Below are 20063 nucleotides of genomic sequence, written 5' to 3' on the forward strand. Positions count from 1 at the left end.
GCCTTGCGCGAAGGGGCTACGGTGGACCATACATCGAGTCGCGCGTCTGCGCCTTCCACAACGCGTTGAACAACTAAACGGTGGTTGATCTTTGGACGCTGCAAACTTGACTCTACGCTATATTGTTGCATACACCGAAGTTCGCTGGTTATCTCATTGCCTTGCTTGAGTGCCTCGAGCACGTATAACAACCTTATGCTCCAGATGTATCCCAGCACAGCATGGTTGCACCACGACAAAACGAAAGTTTCGGCTTGGTGGGCGAACTCGATGCTGAAGTAGTATCGGAGTTGAGGGACCGGTTGACAGAAGTCACTATAAAATGCTCGGAGCGATGCTTGTATCAATCGGCAAAATGGTGAGCAAGAAGAAGAAGAACCTGGAGACCCAGTCACTGACCGCTGTATTAGGGCAGCGGAGCTTCTCGATTCTCTTCCCGAAGACGACGATACGTTTGATGACTCTCCGATGCAAGACGCGAATAATGTCCAGTCATCGTATCGACTGTTCTCGACCACTTACGATGACCCTGAAGAGGCGGCATTAGAGGCCAAGGAGGCACCGAAATACCTGTTAGCGAAAGCATTCTTCGACACCAAAGAGTTTGATAGATGCGCGGCGGTCTTTCTACCGCCAGCAATCCCAGCCGGAGGTCTAGCGATCTTCGATAAGCCCAGAAAGCGGACACCTACATCCACTCCGTCTCGAACGAAAGGGAAATCAAAAGAGAGTGGTACGACAGCCACTACCAGCCCGTTCCCCCGGCTCAGTCAACGGTCTCTGTTTCTGGCCCTCTATGCACGGTATCTTGCTGGAGAGAAGCGCAAAGACGAAGAAAGCGAGATGGTTCTCGGTCCAGCCGATGGTGGACAAACGATCAATCGGGAGCTTCCCGCATTGGCAAGAGGACTAGAAGCGTACTTCAAAGTCCGAGATGCTGCAGATCCACAACTCAAGCGGTCTCAAGGATGGCTCGAATACCTGTACGGTACCGTCCTGGCCAAGTCGAGACAAGAACAACTCGCACAGCAATGGCTCCTCCGTTCTGTACGACTCAATCCCTATCACTGGGGTGCATGGGAGGAGTTGGCCACGCTTCTCTCGTCGATTGACGACCTCAATTCTCAACTCTCCCCTTCCGTCCTCCCTCAGAACCTGATGAGCATCATGTACCAAGCATACGCCTCTGTTGACCTGTTCTCGACCAGCGACCAATCCACGACCTTGAACTACCTTCGGATTCTCCTGAACTACTTTCCGACCTCCACATTCTTACTCACGCAACTTGCTCTCAGCCATTATCACGCCAAAGAATACGAATCCTCTGCATCCATATTTCAAGATTTACTAGTGGCCCACCCTCATCGTCTTGATGGGCTCGACCACTACTCCAATATCCTGTATGTGATGGCGGATCGACCTAAACTCGCGTTTCTTGCTCATCTTGCTACCTCTGTCGACAAATTCCGCCCAGAAACCTGTTGCGTGGTGGGTAATTATTACTCTCTTTGCTCACAGCACGAGAAAGCAGTCATGTACTTCCGACGCGCCCTCACATTGGACAGAAATTTTCTGTCGGCGTGGACTTTAATGGGCCATGAGTACATCGAGCTGAAAAACACACATGCGGCCATCGAAAGCTATCGACGTGCTGTAGACGTCAATCGCAAGGATTACCGTGCTTGGTATGGTCTGGGTCAAGCATACGAGGTCCTCGATATGGGCTTTTATGCTTTGTTTTACTACCAGCGGGCTGCTGGATTGAGGCCGTATGACCCCAAGATGTGGCAAGCAGTCGGGTCCTGCTATGCGAAAATGGACCGTCTCGATCAAGCAATCAAGGCCCTCAAGCGCGCCCTGGTTGCAGGGACGTATTTTGAAGAACCAACTTCCGCTCAGTCAAGTTTCAACCCAAGCAGCAGTGTTTCCAGCAACTTGACTTCTAGCACAAAACGTGGCAAATCCACCTCCCAGACAAAATCAAACCAGCAGAAAAGTATTCGCAAACTTCTTGATCCGGAAACACTGTATCAAATCGCTCTTTTGTACGAACGCGTTGGCGGCGATGAGGGCGAGAAAGAGGCGGTCCAGTACATGGAACTTTGTGTCGCGCAAGAGACTGGTGGCAGCCACATGAGTGTTGTAAAGGCAGAGAAGGCACTTCGCAAACGTCAGCAAAAGGAAGACAGAAAAGCTGCAGTTGCGGAGGAACGCCGAACCCGAGTAGCCGAGATGCGTGCGGACGATGCAGGCGATATGGACATGGACGCTGGGCAAGGGGCAGTCGGCGCTGACGATGATACAGAAATCATGTCCCCATACTCTGCTTCTCCTGCTTCTCCAGGGTCATCACCATCACCCTCTGACGGTGAAAACATGGGCGAAATGACGGATGGCGGAGGCGATGGCTTCGGCACCGGTACCACCGCTACAACCTCCAAAGCTCGCCTATGGCTTGCCCGTTGGTGTGTGAAAACAGGCGATCTCGACCGCGCAGAGAGACTGGCGGAGGAGTTATGTATGGATGGGTACGAGGTTGAAGAAGCAAAGGGCCTGGTTCGTGAGGTCAGAGGGAGAAGAGAAGTGGATGTGAGCGGAGGCGGCGTGGGTTTGGACCTGTTGCAACCGCCAATGACCTGACTTGACGTGTGAGTTTGGGGTTGGTTCGGCGTGGAAGAGAAAAATGATTCAAAGGGAAAATTCCCAGGGTTGAATGAATTATGAGTCTACGAGTGACTATGATACGACAGGCAGTCATTCTGACAGTTTGTCTCGAATCGCCACGTGCGAGTGCGAGGCTGTCGTCGCCGAGGCAAAGTGACAGAATAACGATATTTGCATCGATGCTTTGTAACAACAAACATGGCTTATCCACATCCTTATTGATCATGACACTCTGGACTTGCTGCCCGTTTTTTCTCCTCGAAGTCAGGCATACCTTGTTGCTCACTGCGAGTTCTGATGGTTTCTGTGAGTGAGTGGGTGAGCCAGCGTACGCAGCAGTCTTGCACCCGAAGCCTCTTGAGGTTGAGCCAGAAAGTCCAAGACGAGCAAACACACCAGTCCCCAAACCGCCCCCTCTTACTTGACCGATCGTCCACCTGGATCCATCCATACGTACCTACCTAACTTGCGAGCACTTCGTACGACGCTGTCGCCGCTATACTCACCATCGTCGCGCTCGCCCTCGCTTTTCCACGTTGACCTTACCGGTCCGATCGCGATTTATTCCAGATCTCGAGAGCGAGAGAAAATACAAGAACCGAGACACAGCCAGCCCAGCCCAGCCATGCCCAGCAAAGGGGAAAAAAAAGATACAAAGAATAGGCCTGTGGGGGGATATGGGACCAGAAAGGAAGGGAAAAAAAAAAAAAAAAAAAAAAAAAACCAATGAAAAGGAGACTGGAATGCGTAACCATAACGAGGGAGGGAACAACCACCACTGCCACTGTGAAATATGGACCGTGGACCGTGGACCGTGGAACGAGGGATGTGCAAGAACAGACAAAGACAAATCAAGACAGAGATAGACATCGCATCGCATCGCATCCAGAGCAAGCACGCACGCTGGACATGGTTGGATGGGGATTGCATAATGACATCAAGCTGACTGGTTGGGTGTGGCGTGTCCGACAAGACAGAAGTGTTTACTGGACAGCAAAGCAGAGTAGAGTAGAGTAGACTGAACTGACTGCACCGAAGAAAAAGGCCATGCTTTATCCACTGTCGTTCTGGCAACCTGAGAGATTTAGACTGAAGGAGGATGTGGATTCGTAGTGCTGGTTCTTGAACGAGGCTGAGTGTGTAGGGGGTGCGATAAGAAGAAGCGAGATAGCCGAACTTAACCGAAGCATAACACTAGACAGCGGGATGAACACAAACAACAGACATCATCTGGGAGGAGAGTATCATTTGATACGACGGCCCTACTCTGTAGCCACAGCCCTATTACACCCTCGTTATCCCCGTTATCAATAGCACCTGGGCGCGCCCCCAGTATCGTCATGTCCCTTGTTCCTCTCAGCACTTGAATCCTCCTCGCAGAATCCCCTCTACCAGCGTTGGCGTTGCCCAAAGGAGCGTGAGTTATCAAAGCACTGGACCCTCCACATTTGTGTGTCCTTGTTGTCTGTTTTTGTGTCTGTTTTTTTGTCTTGTCTTCCCTCCACAACCAGGACCATGCTGCACAGCACTGACTATCAATACAATGGACTTGCAATGTGGTATTGTACCACACGAGCCGTGTTATTCTTTCTCAAGTCACAAAGAGTGACTCTTTTCCGCATAACCGCCTTCATGGGAAAGATTTGGGTAGGATTCTGACAAGTGTTAAATTATTTCGAGATGTTCTAGGGAAAAGGGTGGCACATACCGCTTTCTCCAGTCTAGACAAGGTCTTGACAACCATGGCTTGTCACAACTTTCTGACAGTATGGACACGGCAGTCAATCCTAGCACTTCGAACGTAGTTTTCCCACGTATGAGCTTGTGCCCACACGCTGATGGCCACCTTCCACCCAGCACCCATAGTTCTGATGAGTCTTCTGATGTCTGGATCTTCATCATCGTAGTGCCACGTGACGGTATGAGTCTTGAATTCCTGACCCGCGTGAATGTTGGTGATTATCTTTCTTGGTGGGAAATCGAACACAGGCTCTCCTTCCACTTGAAACTTTCGTGGAGGCTTTGGTGGTGGCTCCTCTTCGTCTTCTGACGAGGACATGTCTTCTTCGTCTGCTGAGCGCACACTCTGACCAGGTGGGTAGATCTCGACTTCGAACCAGGTCTTGCTGTTTCTGTATGTTCCGATATCCTGCATCTCAGTGGTGTGACCTTGATCACGAGAACTGGTGCTGAATGTAATGGAACGTAACGCTTTGGGTGGCAATGTGGCAGGCAATTCAGCTTCGACATAGATCAGACCTGGCTTGTGAGAGTTGCGGCTGTGCTCCCGGTCGTTGACATTGACCGGCTCTGGGTCGATTCTTGACACCAGATGAACATCATGCCACAATTCGGCCAGGTCAAGGATCTCTGTCACCACATCACGATCGGTGACACGGGTCAGGGTCATGGCAGTGCGGTAGACATCGCGGTTGGAAGGACCCTTGGGCTCCAGAGGGATGGCGTAGCAGTGTTCATCGCATTTTTCCAGGGCGCGCTCTGCGTATGGACGGACACAGTCTGGTAAACTGGGGATCAGGAGGTATCGGATGATGAGTGGCAAGATAATATTGAGGATGAGTTTGAAGAGAATGAGTTTGACAAGGAAAAAGTAGATGGCCCAGAGCCCAAAGAGGCCCAGGAGAAGATGGTTCAACAACATATTCAAGAAATGAGAGCTCGGCAGGAGGATGACAATACGACGGCCATTGATTAAGAGGAAGGGCGAGGGCTTGTAAGCTACAGTATTAGCAACCACATGGTAGCGGTGGAGTAGGACGGCCGAAGAGGACGAGGATAAGATGCGAGAAAAGATGAGGAAGAGGAGGAGGAGAAAGGTACATGATGACTTGAATCTTTCAAGACTCATCAGGCACGTGGGGGGGATTTTCGGGACTCGGGGGGACGCAGTTGAAGGCTCAATGACCCAAAGAGGGATCTGAACGACGGATGCCTGGTGCTTGGTGCCTGACGCTTCACATCTGATCATGGAAGGTCAATCCGTTTGGCACTGGAAGGTCCGTTGGGTACCTGCCTACCTGTCCCTGTCCCTTTCCCTGTACCTGTACCTGGGAGCTCCATGCCCATCAAGGGAGGGAGACACCTGGACAGGCCTAGGGAACTGGCTCCTTGACGTGTTGCTGACTTGTCTCCCTGCGCCTTCCACTTCCACCCTCTCTCTCTCAACCTCTCAGTCAGCGCCCTCAATGTTCTCACCTCTCACCACCCACAACGGATCTGTCATGAACGATCCTTCCACCAGCGTCTGAATCTCAATATTGCGCCATCCGCTCCACCACAGATAGTCCCCAACCATATTTAGCCTCTCGTCCTCGCCGATCTTCAGCCACCTTCCAACCACTTTGGTGGGAAAGCACCGATTGGAAATGACCAGATGCACCGTGCCTCCCCGCTGGGTCTGTTGTCGAATACTGCCCAGAACATCAACTGGCTTTGTGAGGTAGTCGATGGACACTACACATGTCGAGGCGTCCAGCTTTCCCTCGGTTGGCCCAGGTAGGTGTACCTGTGGATCCTCGTTGAGATCTTGCACAGTCCAATGTGTCAAGACGGGGTTTTTGCTCAGCTCAGCACGGTTCATGCCTGTCCCTAGCACCTCGAGTTCTCCTGACGATGCTGCTTGGGTGACCTCAGCCGGATAATGGGAGATCCAACTGGAACAAAAGTCCAATATGCGTCCTTTGCGAGGTAGGACCTGCGCATAATAGCTGCGCACATTGTTGATGGCATTTCCGTCGATATGGGTTACAAAGCGCGGAGCAGCATAAAAGTTGGAATCATTCCCTGCCTCCATAGGGGTGAGGTCTTCCTGGGAATAAGGAAAGGGTCCTTCAGGATTCAAAGGCACATAGCGCCTTGGTGCTATAGGGTTCGAATCCATTTTCCTCGTGGCTGCAATCAATCCTGAGAACAGGGACATCGACCGAAGATTGATTCTGATGGCGGCAGGAGACATGGGATGTCTCTGCTGCTGTTAGAGACAGAGCAACGATGGCTTTTTCTGACTCTGACATTGATTCGGTCTAGAAATCCATCAGGAGGAAGCTGCCAATGACGTCTTTGACTGCCAACCAACCCAGAAGCGGAAAATTGTTTGGGACGGACAAACTGCGCCGCCATCCGTGAGACACAAAGCACAAAACATGGCAGCGGACGGGCACCTGAAGTTGACCCCTTGTGATACAGCCTGGTATTGTCCTTGAGCCATCCAGCGGAATCACTGCCTGTGGACACAAATGTGAAGGATATATGCTCCTGGAGGAATGGGCACAATGGGGTACGTCAGAACTCAACACGGTGCCAGCAGTGCCACCGCGACTTTACGCGTCCTAGCGTGTTGACAGACAGACATGTTACACCGAATCTTTATCGCCATAAGATGGTGACTTCGGATACATGATCCCCTGTCAAGCGGTGCTGGGCAAGTACTGGACGCTTCCACAATGGTACACAAGGCTACAAATGACCCTCGAAACCCTATAAATCGCTGTCCTGCGTCATGGGCGATACCACGGAGTGATGTGCCGGCCACTGAACAAACTCAATTCACCGTGTCGGCATGCCTTCCTCTAGACTGTGGATGATAGCAATGAGATGCCTATGATGCGGCCTGCTGTCATCCCCATATCGCTCCATTTCTCTTGCGCCTTGCTGATGAAAACATTGCACTCACAAAGTACATTGACTGAAAATCGAATAATAGACAGTTCTTCGACACTATTCTCAGCTGGCTAGGAGCCTATTCTACAGTAATCGGCTATCTTTCTCCCCCCTCTTCTTGCAATATGTTGGAAGGACAGTCTAGAATCGTGATAAGCGGCGCCGGTCAAGGTACAGTTCCCTGTTCATCTTCGGCTGCTCGGCTTGAAGTTGGGTTGACCTTGAGCTAGGCATCGGGAGAGCAATGGCCCGTCATTTTGCATCTCGCGGCCATAAAATCTTCATCCTTGACCTCAACGAAGACAATATCCGACACACCGCTGAGGAGCATTTGAAGGAACACTCGGACCGTGTGGGGTGGTCTAAATGCGATCTTCGGAGCGTCGAAGATATCCGCTCCACGGTCCAGAAAGCAGTCAAGTTTCTCGACAACCGTATCGACTTTTTGATCAACAATGCAGGCATCTCCAATCCTTACTGGCCCGACGGGAAGACCATGGCAGACGAATCAGTTCTGGATAAGTGGCAGGCATATGTCGAGACCAACCTCACAGGCCCCTTCGTCATGTCTCAAGCATGTATTCCTTTCATGAAAGTCGAACAGCAAGAGGACAAGAGAAAACTTCCCGGCTCGAAGGTTGGCAGTGCAGGACCATGTATCATCCATGTCAGTAGCTTTCGCGCCCTGATCTCGGACCCTAATCAGGAGGGCTATGCTTCGACCAAAGGTAACGTGGAATTCCACCATTCCTCCTTCATGCACAATCTCTGGAAAACTGATGACTGACGGGTCCATGCAGCGGGGCTGCTCGGCCTTACCCAGAGTATGGCGGTCTCCCTACAGACCTTCGGCATCCGGGTCAACATGGTCTCGCCAGGGCGAATCAAGGTAACGCATGAGAATCCTGATGCCGACGAGCAGGGAAAGGACTGGTCTGTGGAAGAAGACGATGTCAATGTACACCCTACCAATCGACCCGGGTTGCCAGAGGATATTACTGAGGCGTGTGAATACCTGCTGGGGGCGGGATTTGTGACGGGCCAGAATTTAATTGTCGATGGTGGTGTGAGCAAGGTAAAGGGCAAGGCGTGAGGACCTCATTCTCGTGAGTAGGATAATGTGATGCCAGGACCAATGACTCACTCCCACATCACAACAAGGAAAAAGTGCTGTAGGGTGATGAGCATAGTTACAATCATTACAGGGAATTTCCCGGGAGCGCTTCTGTAATCGATGGGATTTGTTCCCAGGGTAGCACATCGATCGCATTGACCATGATCCCTCAAAGACAGATATGCTGGGAGGCTGCAGGCAAGCACGGATCAATATAAGACCCGTGTGGTGTTTGGGGTTGGACGGCCTCGGAATGAAAAGAAGCCGAGCTCGATCAGGGAATGGCTGGTCGTTTGTAAAAGCTGAAGGACTCGTTTATTGCTTACCCAACCACAAGATCGAGACCATTCGGTGCCGTAATCCCCTCTCGATGGTATGAATTCTTGGTGCCACTGTCATCCCCGGATTTCGAATACGGTGCCCCAGGGTCAGTCGCCAAAGCATTTTATTGGTTAAACCAGATGCCAGCTGACCTCATTGCTCACAGGCTGAATTGTAACGTCTACAAGGATCAACCTATTACAAATAGGGATGCTGAGGAATATCGGATAAGAAAGAGATGGGCAGTTGCCCTCAGTATCGATGCTTGTCCGATACTGTTCTACCCGGATCACCTCTGTCTCGCCATTGACATTGACCAAACTGCGCCCTGCCTCGACAACATTTCCGTGGCGTCAATTGCCAACACGACGGACTATGGCTACGGCATCTCACATCGAGTTGAATCCTGCCCACGCAGGAGTCTACCATACCCCAGACATAACTACAGGATCCGGCAAAATTGGAAGCCAGCTTCTTCAGGAAAATCACGACAATTACCACATCTACTTCAACAATAGTGGCTTCCACAACCACATCGTGCACCATCTCTTAACCATCTACGCCCTGGGAGCCTCTCCCGAAGAGATCCAGAAGGCCTTTGATATTAACAAGTCTTATCAGAGACCCCAGTATCCGGTGAATCAAGGGGAAGTCGAGATCCTTGCAGACCAGGACAAATTCAAGGGGTTCTTGGGCCAGGAGAAATATTTCCATGACTTTGAGGTCTTCTTCCAAAACGAGGTTGAGCAGAAGGGCTGGGAGAATGTCATCAACGAGCACGTCTTTGCGCGGAATGAACACGCTGAGAGGATGCTTGTCAGAATGTTTGCCGGTGAGTTGCACATAAGTCGATCAGGAGACTGGTGCTGACGAATTCCAGGCTTCTTACATCCCTTGATCCACCTTGGGTTTGGTGTCGAGTTCAAGCAGCCAGCCATCATCGTTGAAGCACTTGCTCAGGCAGCAGTACACGATGGGTGGACAGGGGAATTCCTTCACGCCGCCGAGGACGCTGCGAAAGGGAATACGACGTCGAAAAGCTTGGTGCAGCTTCTTCACGAGGCCCGTGCAAATGAACAGCTCCGCAAATCAGCCCACTGGGAGGATGGCAACAAAGTCCGAGATGGTGTCTTCCGCCGCGCGCCCGATGAAATGATATCACTGGCGTCTCAGTGGCACGTCAGACCTGATGAGCTGGAGCAAAAGACAGCTGAAATGATCAATGCGGCCGTTTATTTCACAGGTGCAGCACAGAAGCCCACCAAGCAGGTCAAGTTCGACTTCTTCTACATGCACTGCGTCAACGCGTCCATCTTCTTCTCGACATTCTTGAAGGAACCCTGGCTGAAGACGGAGGACAAGTGCAGGCTGCTAGAGTGGAAGGGCCGACTAGATCTTGCACTGTACGTGTCGCGAGGATGTCCGGAACTGTTGATCGACGAAATCAAGAACTATCGACCCAACAAGTCGAGTGATGGATGGACAGAGATTATACGTCGAGTGGACCGGTTTCCCGACGATGGACATGCCAGTAAACTTGTCCGCGCCATCGCAAACAGCGAGCAAGTTTCCAAGCAGTACGAGAGCCAAGGGGACGACATCTTCCCTATCAAAGGCGACATGTTCTTGAAGCTTGCCCACATGGCAATTGACTCGGTCGAAGCGAGTGAACCCACCTGGGTGAGATCTACGGGCTTTGACCAGGCGTGGGAGAAAGTGCCAGCCCGGGCGAAGCTGTAACTCCTTGGAATTTTGAAGTTTGTGCCTCTGTGTACCGAGTGCACTGTGAATGTATCATTACTGTCTCCTCCTCGCCTTGAACTTCCATTGAGTTCGACGGCCAATGTAGAAGCCGAACGAAGCACGCGTGATTTTGAAGCCAATCATTGCAGACTCCACTGTCCATGGTGAGACTGACAACTTCCCCGCGTCAAGCAGTCATCGTCATCCTCGTCGTGCCACTCCAGGCATCAACGACCTCGACTCTATTTCGGTACATCACGCCCTGAACAGCGTTTGTTCCCTGTTTCATCCCGTCTGGCCTCAACCCTCGAATCATTCTCAAAGTACCACTTCACGCAAAGATGCCAGACGACAAGAAACCCGCCGACAACACCATGGCCCCTCCTCCCATGGACCCCTTCCCCACTTATCAGACTCCCTATCCTCGTCCCCCGAACAGAGACGACGAGAACCCATTCATCCTCTTCCGTCGCTTTGCCGACGAACAGTTCTCATCATTCTTCTCCGGTTTCCCACATCTGTTTGGCCTCTCTTCCTCCGGCCGCGGCGATCGCTTGAAGCAGGAAGTCGACGACCTGATGCGGCAGAGACAGGAGTGGGAGGAAGGCTTCCGGAAGCAGTTTGAGCAAGAGATGGAGGAGATGAGACAGCAGTTGGAAAAGTCCAAGAATGAAGCCTGGAGGTCGATGGAGGACGCGTGGAGACAGCACTCGACGGAGAGTAGTCGCAGTGATACGAGCGATAATACACCCTGGTGGACTAGGGGCAGGGCCGCCCGATGTCCAGCCTTGAACGGTCAAGAGGTCCAGAAGAATGCAGAAAAGTGTCCCGCTCTCTATGATGAAGCGGGACAGCCGAGGACGGAATTGGATGCCTACAATGCACTACCGCAGAAAGCGATTGACACACCAAAGCATGTGTTCGAGGCACCGGCTCACTCGTCGACCGAGAAGAATCCTTCCAGATCTTGGTTCTCTGCGCTTGGCTGGGATGGCAAGCAGAAGGAGAAGTATTCAACCAGCAACGACGACGACGCTGGCGATACCAAAGACAGTGCTCCGAATGAGAAGGCTGTGTCTCCGCCCACGACATATTCTTTCTGGGCCGCCCGCAGGATGCAACCGTTCGAGAACACAGACGAGACAATCCCCTGGCTCATGCTCAGCCCGTACTCCCCAATCTACCTCTGCAACCCAAGACAACCACGACTTTTCAAAGTCAAGATGCAAGACTCGGAAGGCGTGCCATTCCAGATCTCGGACGCCAAGTTCTTTGACAGGTGGTACACGAGTGTCGATGAGAAGATGGCAAGACATAAACCCTGGGCTGACGCGTTTGAGGACTTGTTGAGCCTGCAGCAAACAGGAAAGATGGTCGACAGGGACAACTGGAATACTTGGCGGACCCCCAAGACTTGGATACACGACATGGTAAGCAGGGGCAGCTTTGGCAGTAGATGGGGCTTTAGCGAGCAAGGGATGCTGGTCAAGCGGGCAATCGACCCGAAGTCAACGGCTGCAGCAGTACCGGCGCCAAATGCGGAAGACCGTTGTGCTAGATGGCGCCGGAACCGTCAGTGTCGATACAACAAGTCTCCAGAAGAACCCACACAGCCAGGAGAGCCATCAGAGAGGAAGCCTGTCTTCAACAGTCCCATTCCTGCTGTCACAGAGGTAGCAGCTCCGGCCAACAATGAAGCTACACAGGAAGTCTTTGAGTCAGCTGCTGTGGATTCTGTCACTGAGGAAGAGAGGGTTTCTGATCTTCCTACGACATCGTCTCCATCGACTTACTCGTACGACGCGGCCATTTCATCCTCCATCAACAGTACTGATGTGCCCTCTGACAAGTCTGTGGTCGCAACTCTTACTACGATCCACACACGTACGTTGCCTGATGGCTCCGTCGAGTCCAGACGGATCTTGAAACGACGATTCTCAGATGGGACAGAAGAGACCAATGACGAGGTTTCGGTGACGAATATTCCCAACTCGAGCGATTCAGGCCATGCAGAGGACAAAGCGACACAAACTCTCCTTGCATCTGAATCGACCCAGTCACAGTCATTCAAAAGCGAAAATGTGAGAGGACGCCAGAAAGATGTGTTCGGCGGTTACCAAGATCGATCACGTTTTGATGAGCCCGGAAAGAATGAGGAACCTCCGCGACAGCAAGATGAAGAGTCGGAAGGCCCGAAACGGTTTCCTCGAAGGGTACCAATTCTGACGGGCGAGACGGAGCCTGAGCTGGAGCATGAGCCACAGCCTACACCAACGCAACAGCAGGATGGAAGCAACAACAGCGGGCGACCCAGACGGAGTGGTGGTGGGTGGTTCTGGAACTGATTGAACCCGAGGGGGCAATCAGTGTGAAGTCATCCACGGCATTATGGCACTCCTTCTCACTCTCAAAGGAACCCGAGGTTTGTAAGGGGCCCTCAACACAGATTTCAACTCTTGACTTGTTACCTCTGGTGCCCAGTCTCAATCCAAGAATTCCCTTCTTCTCTCAATGCTGGCACACGGGATGGTTTTGATATTGATGTTGAGTACTGATTGGGATGGGAGAATGAATGAGTGAATGAATCAACGGTTGTATATGCATATAGTTTGTTTGTTTAGTTGATTGATTGATTGATTGATTGATTGGATATACTCCTCTCCATCTATCTTCAATGGGCAAGAGTCCATCGTCCTTCCGAGGTACTTACCACGACCTCTGTCCATCTTCCATCTTCCCTCTCTTCCACTCTCCCAGCACACATTTTTCCACGGAATATATGTAGGAGTCGTAATACGCCACCAAGAGACGAAAACCGGGTTGGAAGACGGGTAAAAAAGCCTGGTGAGCCCGCCCCTCCCTCCACCCCTGAGGGCCCTTGACGTCCCTCTCAACGAGGTAGGTAGGTACTTGGCCTGGCTGGTTGGTCAGGTTGGTTAGGTATATAGACATGTCACAGGTCCACAAGGCTACTCCGTATGCATAGATACATGTGCGTACCGAACACATCATGTACATCAGGCCGATTAGACACCGATCCTCAAGCCAAGCTACCACTTCCTACACCAAGTACCCACGCTGCCACATACCTACGTATGTATATACAAGGTAGATAAAATCCCCGCTGACGTCGACCATTGTCCTCGACATCTCATTCGGCGGCCGTGGTCCGCCATATCATATCGTATCGTATCATGTCCATGTCCGTCCCGGGGGGGATGCACCGTACGGGCACGTCGTATGTATGTAGATGTATATATATAGCAATGAGCTATAAATAAATCACATACCGGGACGATGCATTCAGGTGAGAGAACCCTACAGGTCGGATGGGGTGGAGTTACTGCGTCTGCTCTCGTTCGCGCATTTCATCTCCTTTCAAGTCAATCTTGCCATTCATTGTATCTACCTCCGCTACTGCAAAAGGCTTTCCTGAGTCATGCTGTACTACATACCTACATAGGTATGCTATGCTGCCCGATACCATACCATGCCCTGCCATGCCATGCACCGCTATGTACGTAAATTTCAGGCAAGAATAGAAGTGATAAGGCAGTCAAGCAGAAAGAAATCCAGCAAACAAGCAACATGGAGGCAATCACGCGCGGGATTCCTGGTGGAAACATGTCGATCTAGTCCCCAATGCCGTTGTTGCTGCTGCACAGTTTCCAAACCAAGTTGTCGAATATCCTTGGAACGATCAAATCGAAACAAGACACGTCGCTGTGGCGCCAGAACAAAACTCGCTCAGCCATGCGATGCGCTGCTCGAAATACAGAAAGAATAGAGTCAAACCCACAAACTCCTTAGACATGAAATCATCTGAAGTCGTCCAACTTTCCAATGCCTGGCATATCGCTCTTCCTCACTCGTTCATCATGTCAATCTCGTATTGCATCACGCTTCAAATCGGCTCACCACGATCCCGACTCAAACAATCAACAGTCGTGTCTCATCAGCCAGAGGTGTCTGCCGTCATTCCCTCTTCATGCACTTGGCTGTAGCCTGGCTTCAAGTGGTTTCTTCATAGGTCGACTAGAAAACGTCGTCAGGCCATTCCCAGTTCTCTTTTTGCATAACCTGCATCTGCATCGTTGCAACGTGATTGATCTTCATCCCCTTAATGCCCACAGCTTCATTCCCGGGCTTCATCTCTGATGCTAATTTTGGGGTAGCCATATCATTCGTCGGGCGTTGGTTCTCTTTCCGTGCCTGTACTGTCCCGGTTTCCTCGTCTTCTTCGAGAATGGCAGAGAATGGATGCGAAAACCCCTCTCCCCGGACCACGGACGGACGTCGGCGCTGCTTCTGTACACTGTGCTTTGACTGGTCATTGGTACCTGAAGTTGACATTACACCCGAATTGCCATTTCCCCTGTTCTTAGCGTGGTCCTGATTTGTGGTGTTGCTCAATGTCTTCAATGCTGCACGCTCCGGCAATGATGGGACAGGTGGAACTGCTGTTCCAGACTGTTTCCGGCTCTGTTTCTTTGCGGAGGCTTTGGGAGTGGAGCTGTCATCCTCGTGGACTGCTCCGGGAGTCAGGGGATGCTGCAGGGAAGCCGATGTTGTTGGCTGGGGAGTCTTCTCTTGCTGCCTCTGTCTCAATAAAGCTCGAAGTTGTTGATTCTCCTTCTCCAGTTCCCGACGAGTTGGTCGTTTATGATGATCGAGATCTCTATGCCCATCAGACCACTCAGAGTCAGAGGCGTTCAATTTCGATGGAGATTGACTGAGAATTCTGCTATGGTTTGATGTTGGCTTGCCTTGCGTTTGGTTGCGAGTCGCGGCTAACATCTCTTGTGAAATTTCATCGCCAGTTGTTGCTGTTGCTAGGCCCACGTTGGACTTCCTCCTCTTCATGCCAAACTGTTGAGCGTATGCTTCCTCTGCGCGTCTCTTTCGATCATTGAGGACCTCAAGGTCGTTGCCGTGGTTTGATGCCGTAGATTTCTTTTCGGGACTTCCTGACCCGTCTGTTGTCTTCTTCTTGTCACCATGGAGGTTCCAGAGCGACATGCTTTTCCTCAGGCCATTCTTTTTCTTTGCCGTTGGTTCTGCTTCGTCCCTAGTTGTGTTCTCTTTTGGCTTGGCCTTGGCTCCAAACTTGAAAAGACGTTGCTTGAGGGTCGGGGCAATCGCGGTTTCTGGTTTGAACTCGTTCAAATCGATAGAGGGTCGCTGTGGTGACGCCCGTGGGGTAGAGTCATCCCCTGATTCAATTTCAGAGCAACTGGTGATTGAACTATTCTCGTGCCATGTAGAAGACACTCCAGCAGACCGGGCATTCATACTCCCCTCTGCAAACTTTGACGGTCGTGTAGGTTCATCTTCATGTCCAAAGCCGGAATTGGCATTTTCGATTGTCAAGTGCGAGGGATCAAATGTTGGCCCTCGACTAGTTTTGGGTCTCTCGTTCACATCCACCGAACCAGCCAGGGGAGCAAATGGACGCAGTTCCCTCAGTTGTTTGCTAGGTTGCAAAATCGGGCTCTGTGAATTGGGCGGTTGTAAAAGGAAGACATCGTCTGTCAAGGGTATAGTTGCCCTGGAAGGTGATGGTCTACTCCATGCCTCCCGCTCTTCCTTGATAAAGTATGGCTCATTGTGGGTGTTGTTGAACGTCTTCAATATCGGGTCTCTATTTTCCCACGTTGGACTCGACCGAGAATTACTTCTTGGGGAGGGACTTTCGCGATACGAGACACGTAAACTGGAAACATGTTGCAGCTCTGATGATCTTTTGGGGCTCGCGGACGCGCTTCGAGGAGGAGATGCGGTCTGATCACTCAACGTCCGTACATGTGCTTGGAACCTCTGTCGAGGTGATAGCGAAGCAGAAGACGTCGTTTCTGAGGGATTGGGACACGAGTCGTGGGAGAGGTGCGCAGCTGCCGGAGCCCGGGATGGAGCCATCATTGACTGCGTCTGGGATAAGAGATGGGCGAACTCGAGACGATTCATGGTGATGCAGTACCGATTATGCCATTACAATTATTGCTAATAGTGCAGAGACCATGCAAAAATAACACCCGTCAGCCGCTCACTGACCTGTACAAAGAAGATAATGGTTGAGTCGTGGTGAAGTGAGAGTTGACTGGTTTGTTTACAGTTGCCACGACACTCTCCACGCAGCATGCAACATGCGGCATGCACCAAGGGACATTTGGGACATTTGGGAAATTGGTGGGGCGCTGATTGGCACTGACGGGTGCCGAGACCATGGGTGCCACCAGGCACTTCACGCAGCTTGTCAGCTCCCGACTGGTGGCGCTGGTGGGTGACTGGGGATGATTTCTTGGGGATCGACCGCCCGCAGCAGCATCGCTCAAGCCCTATGAGGTCAATTGCGACAACCCAAGCACCAAAAGTAAACTTTGTTTAGGTGGGAACAAGCCTTCTCTGTTTTCGGTAGGTGGCCACCTAACAAACCTGGGAGGCATACGAGTCCATATAAGCCCGACAGACCCGAGGATCCTTCAGCGTTAATTCGCCCCCAGGGCCTAGGCCTTGGACCACTTAATTCAGCAGCTTCCCTCCCCCTCTCCTCCGCCCTCATGGGGGCTAAAACTGGCCATCCCCGTTGCATGATCACCCTGCAACTACTCGGTACAAGGGCTCCCAAAGTACTCCTCCTGGGTGCCTCCCACATGGCCGCCATGAAGTAATCATCTATGGCTTTCGGGGATTGTCCATCTGTGCATGCGACTTGTCCGCCTTGTAATTCTGTCCTCCCTCCACCGCGACTCGACTCGTGCTTACCGGATACTTAATTATCATCCTACGCCGACTGTGTTTCGAGTTCAAGTCGCACTTACTCCTCTGCGCTCTAGAGGATGAGATTTCGTTTGTCCAGATACTGGAACAAGAATGATCATGCTCAGGCGAGCAACTGCTTGAACCTCCTTCCATGACTGCCCTTTTCACCACAAGATGAGTATCATCCTGTACCTTGCGCGAGAAACACTCTGCTCCTGCTGGCATCCTCTATCCACTTGATCACTTGATAGCAATGGTTGGCGTCCCTGGGAAAAGCAAAGGCTGCAGCACCTGTCGCCGGCGCAAAAAAGGTGTAAGTACCGTGCACAGTCGCGCCATGTCAAGCCTTGTCAACTCCGCTCATCTCATTCCGCTAGTGTGATCAGAAGCGTCCAGTTTGTGGTCAATGTGTCGCAAGTGGCAATGTCTGCGGTGGCTACGATCGCGAACGTACCTTCATTCTCCATCCTGCCAGCAAAAAGGTCGAACATGCCATCTTTGTCGCTCGTACTCGGCCCCCTATCGCTCCTCTTCCGGGCTCAGTCAACCGGGGAGCGGTCGAATCGCAGTGCAAGAGTCTATTTTGGGACCTATATATGCCCCAGGGAGATGCAGCATGCCGAGATGACTTTATAATCCGATGTGGCCATCCCATGAATTGGACAGAAGTGTTCCAAAGTGACTCAAAACATGATGTTTCCCTGGCAGATGCCTTTTCAGCTTTAAGCATTTCAAGAGTCGGTCAGGGTCACAAAGATGTCCGTCTTGTTCATGAAAGTGCGAAGCTTTACGGGAAGGCACTCAAAGAGCTCCAGCTCGCGCTCTTCGACCCCGAACGGATGTATTCCGATCATATCCTTATGGCGTGTATGCTGTTAGGGCTTTACGAAGTCTTTGAGGGGCCGGCATTCAATTCGCGCAGTTGGGTGTCACATGCCACGGGAGCGGCTCGATTGATTCAGCTTCGTGGTGCCAGGCGCCATCAGACTTGGAATTCTCATCACCCCTTTTTGGCCTCGAGAATCCCCACAGTCTACGCTGCGATTTTACAAAGAAAGGCCACGTACTTGGCTACTGAGGAATGGCGAACGATACCCTGGGAATTCCAGCACAGGACCTATTTCGATCGGATGGTTGACCTTGGTACCTTCATTCCAGGCATCCTGGAGAAGTTTGACATTCTTCAGGAGTATGATGTGGACACGACTGCTGAGCTTGCTGCCCTACTGGAGGAATGCAGCGAACTACAGAGAAAAATGAACAAATGGAGAGACGGCACGAAGAAGGGTGCCTTGCCACGAATCGTCGAACATGACCCAGTTGAACAACCAGCTTATCCTTTTGCCACAGATCTGTGGTTCGAAAACCACCTCTTCGCCCACGCACGTCTGGTCTATCATACATGTTCGCTGGCCTTGAGCCAAGTGGGCAATGAGATTTTGAAGTCGCTCTATCTTAGAGATCAAAAAAGACTGAAATCTATGGATGCCCCGTTCGAGGAGCTATTCGATGCGGATGGTCAAGCGGCCAACGTCTGCCGGTGTGTTACCTATTGCCTGCAACCTGAAATGGGGGCGTGGGGCGCCAACATCATCAATTTCCCAGCAAATCTAGCTCTTGCGTACTATCAGAAGACGCGTCACACAGCGGCTATCAACTGGCTTGAAAAGGCTTTCCAAAGCACAAAATCGAGAGGTCTCCACGTGGAGAATGTCTTCGATGTGATTCTGCCTAGTCTTCGAGATCGAGACGATCAAATGCGATTTTTGAAACGAGAATCCAGTACTGAATCGTCGGATAGCAGCGAGCACTCGCCAGCTTCGAACCCTAGTGTTGCGAGTCACACGCTCTCTCAACACAGTCTATCGAGCAATGCGACGACTATATTCGTCTATGAAGATCCCGCCAAAGACTACGATACCGGCTACGAACCCGATTGAGACTCGGCAATAGCACGGCTGTGGCAATATGATGAGAACCACGGGTCACGAGATTCCTTGGACGTTGTTGGGTCTATCAAGATACAAGGAAGACAATTCATAATCTTCCACAAGCCAGAGCCTGAGATCGCCCTTGGCGGCACCATCACAAGGGAGAAACCACGAGGCGCCATGGCTTACCGTCGGTGGTGTGCTTACAAGCAGATGTATTTACGAGCAGAAGAACAACGGGTTTCAGACTAGTTGTTTCTCATTTCTGCTCAGGTCACCCATCCCGAACAACTATAGCTAAAGACGGCGCCACCACAGACTTTTCGAACCCTCATTGCGATTCATGTCTACATTGGAAACCCTCATGGGAAGCTCATCCTCTGTCAAACTATGCCTCAGTGAACGCGCTGGGGCTTCGAGCGATTACGAGAGGTTTGTCAAACGAAAAGTTCCAACCTTTTGCATCTTCATACCGACAGCAGATAAAGTCCGGAAAGTGTCCCAGATATTTTCACCGGTCCAAGTGAGGGAATCCGCAAAGGTCCGGCGATGTCCTCAGGAGTTGAGGTCTTTTCCCTCTGAGAGGCTAGCGGAAGCGCATCATCGACGGAGCCGTCAAACGCATTTATCTAGACAGGAACGATTCCGTGCCACAACTTCCAAACTGGCAACTTGGTAGGATAATGAGACCTCCTAGAGCTCCGGTGCGTTTAATCCAAGCCAGTCACGCCTCGCTTAAGGACTGCCTCGTCGCAAGTTATTCCAAATTATGGTATTGGCAAGATGCGCCGGCGCAAGTGTGCAGTTCGATCCAGATATAGTGGTCGTGACTAATAACCTCCGCGATTGGC

At 51.5% G+C, this 20063-nt stretch overlaps 8 protein-coding genes across 8 annotated transcripts; 5 read left to right on the top strand and 3 right to left on the bottom strand.

Moving 5' to 3' along the window:
* Positions 1 to 221: 221 nt before the first annotated feature.
* AYO20_09900 (hypothetical protein) lies at positions 222 to 2640 on the top strand (the record flags this gene model as incomplete). Its single annotated transcript, XM_022648167.1, has 2 exons — positions 222 to 358; positions 411 to 2640. 2 exons carry the CDS (start codon positions 222 to 224, stop codon positions 2638 to 2640), a joined length of 2367 nt encoding a protein of 788 aa, XP_022495838.1.
* A 1774-nt stretch (positions 2641 to 4414) lies between these two features.
* Positions 4415 to 5326, bottom strand: AYO20_09901 (hypothetical protein; the record flags this gene model as incomplete). Its single annotated transcript, XM_022648168.1, has 1 exon — positions 4415 to 5326. One exon carries the CDS (start codon positions 5324 to 5326, stop codon positions 4415 to 4417), a length of 912 nt encoding a protein of 303 aa, XP_022495839.1.
* Positions 5327 to 5854: 528 nt separating this feature from the next.
* On the bottom strand, positions 5855 to 6640 carry AYO20_09902 (hypothetical protein; the record flags this gene model as incomplete). The annotated part of the gene is made up of 1 exon (XM_022648169.1): positions 5855 to 6640. One exon carries the CDS (start codon positions 6638 to 6640, stop codon positions 5855 to 5857), a length of 786 nt encoding a protein of 261 aa, XP_022495840.1.
* A 948-nt stretch (positions 6641 to 7588) lies between these two features.
* Positions 7589 to 8437, top strand: AYO20_09903 (hypothetical protein; the record flags this gene model as incomplete). The annotated part of the gene is made up of 2 exons (XM_022648170.1): positions 7589 to 8072; positions 8145 to 8437. 2 exons carry the CDS (start codon positions 7589 to 7591, stop codon positions 8435 to 8437), a joined length of 777 nt encoding a protein of 258 aa, XP_022495841.1.
* A 717-nt stretch (positions 8438 to 9154) lies between these two features.
* AYO20_09904 (hypothetical protein) lies at positions 9155 to 10519 on the top strand (the record flags this gene model as incomplete). Its single annotated transcript, XM_022648171.1, has 2 exons — positions 9155 to 9611; positions 9660 to 10519. 2 exons carry the CDS (start codon positions 9155 to 9157, stop codon positions 10517 to 10519), a joined length of 1317 nt encoding a protein of 438 aa, XP_022495842.1.
* A 344-nt stretch (positions 10520 to 10863) lies between these two features.
* Positions 10864 to 12867, top strand: AYO20_09905 (hypothetical protein; the record flags this gene model as incomplete). The annotated part of the gene is made up of 1 exon (XM_022648172.1): positions 10864 to 12867. One exon carries the CDS (start codon positions 10864 to 10866, stop codon positions 12865 to 12867), a length of 2004 nt encoding a protein of 667 aa, XP_022495843.1.
* A 1690-nt stretch (positions 12868 to 14557) lies between these two features.
* Positions 14558 to 16486, bottom strand: AYO20_09906 (hypothetical protein; the record flags this gene model as incomplete). Its single annotated transcript, XM_022648173.1, has 1 exon — positions 14558 to 16486. One exon carries the CDS (start codon positions 16484 to 16486, stop codon positions 14558 to 14560), a length of 1929 nt encoding a protein of 642 aa, XP_022495844.1.
* A 1448-nt stretch (positions 16487 to 17934) lies between these two features.
* On the top strand, positions 17935 to 19221 carry AYO20_09907 (hypothetical protein; the record flags this gene model as incomplete). Its single annotated transcript, XM_022648174.1, has 1 exon — positions 17935 to 19221. One exon carries the CDS (start codon positions 17935 to 17937, stop codon positions 19219 to 19221), a length of 1287 nt encoding a protein of 428 aa, XP_022495845.1.
* Positions 19222 to 20063: the final 842 nt, after the last annotated feature.

Source organism: Fonsecaea nubica (assembly GCF_001646965.1).
Source record: "Fonsecaea nubica strain CBS 269.64 chromosome Unknown Scaff98, whole genome shotgun sequence".
Classification (NCBI taxonomy): domain Eukaryota; kingdom Fungi; phylum Ascomycota; class Eurotiomycetes; order Chaetothyriales; family Herpotrichiellaceae; genus Fonsecaea; species Fonsecaea nubica.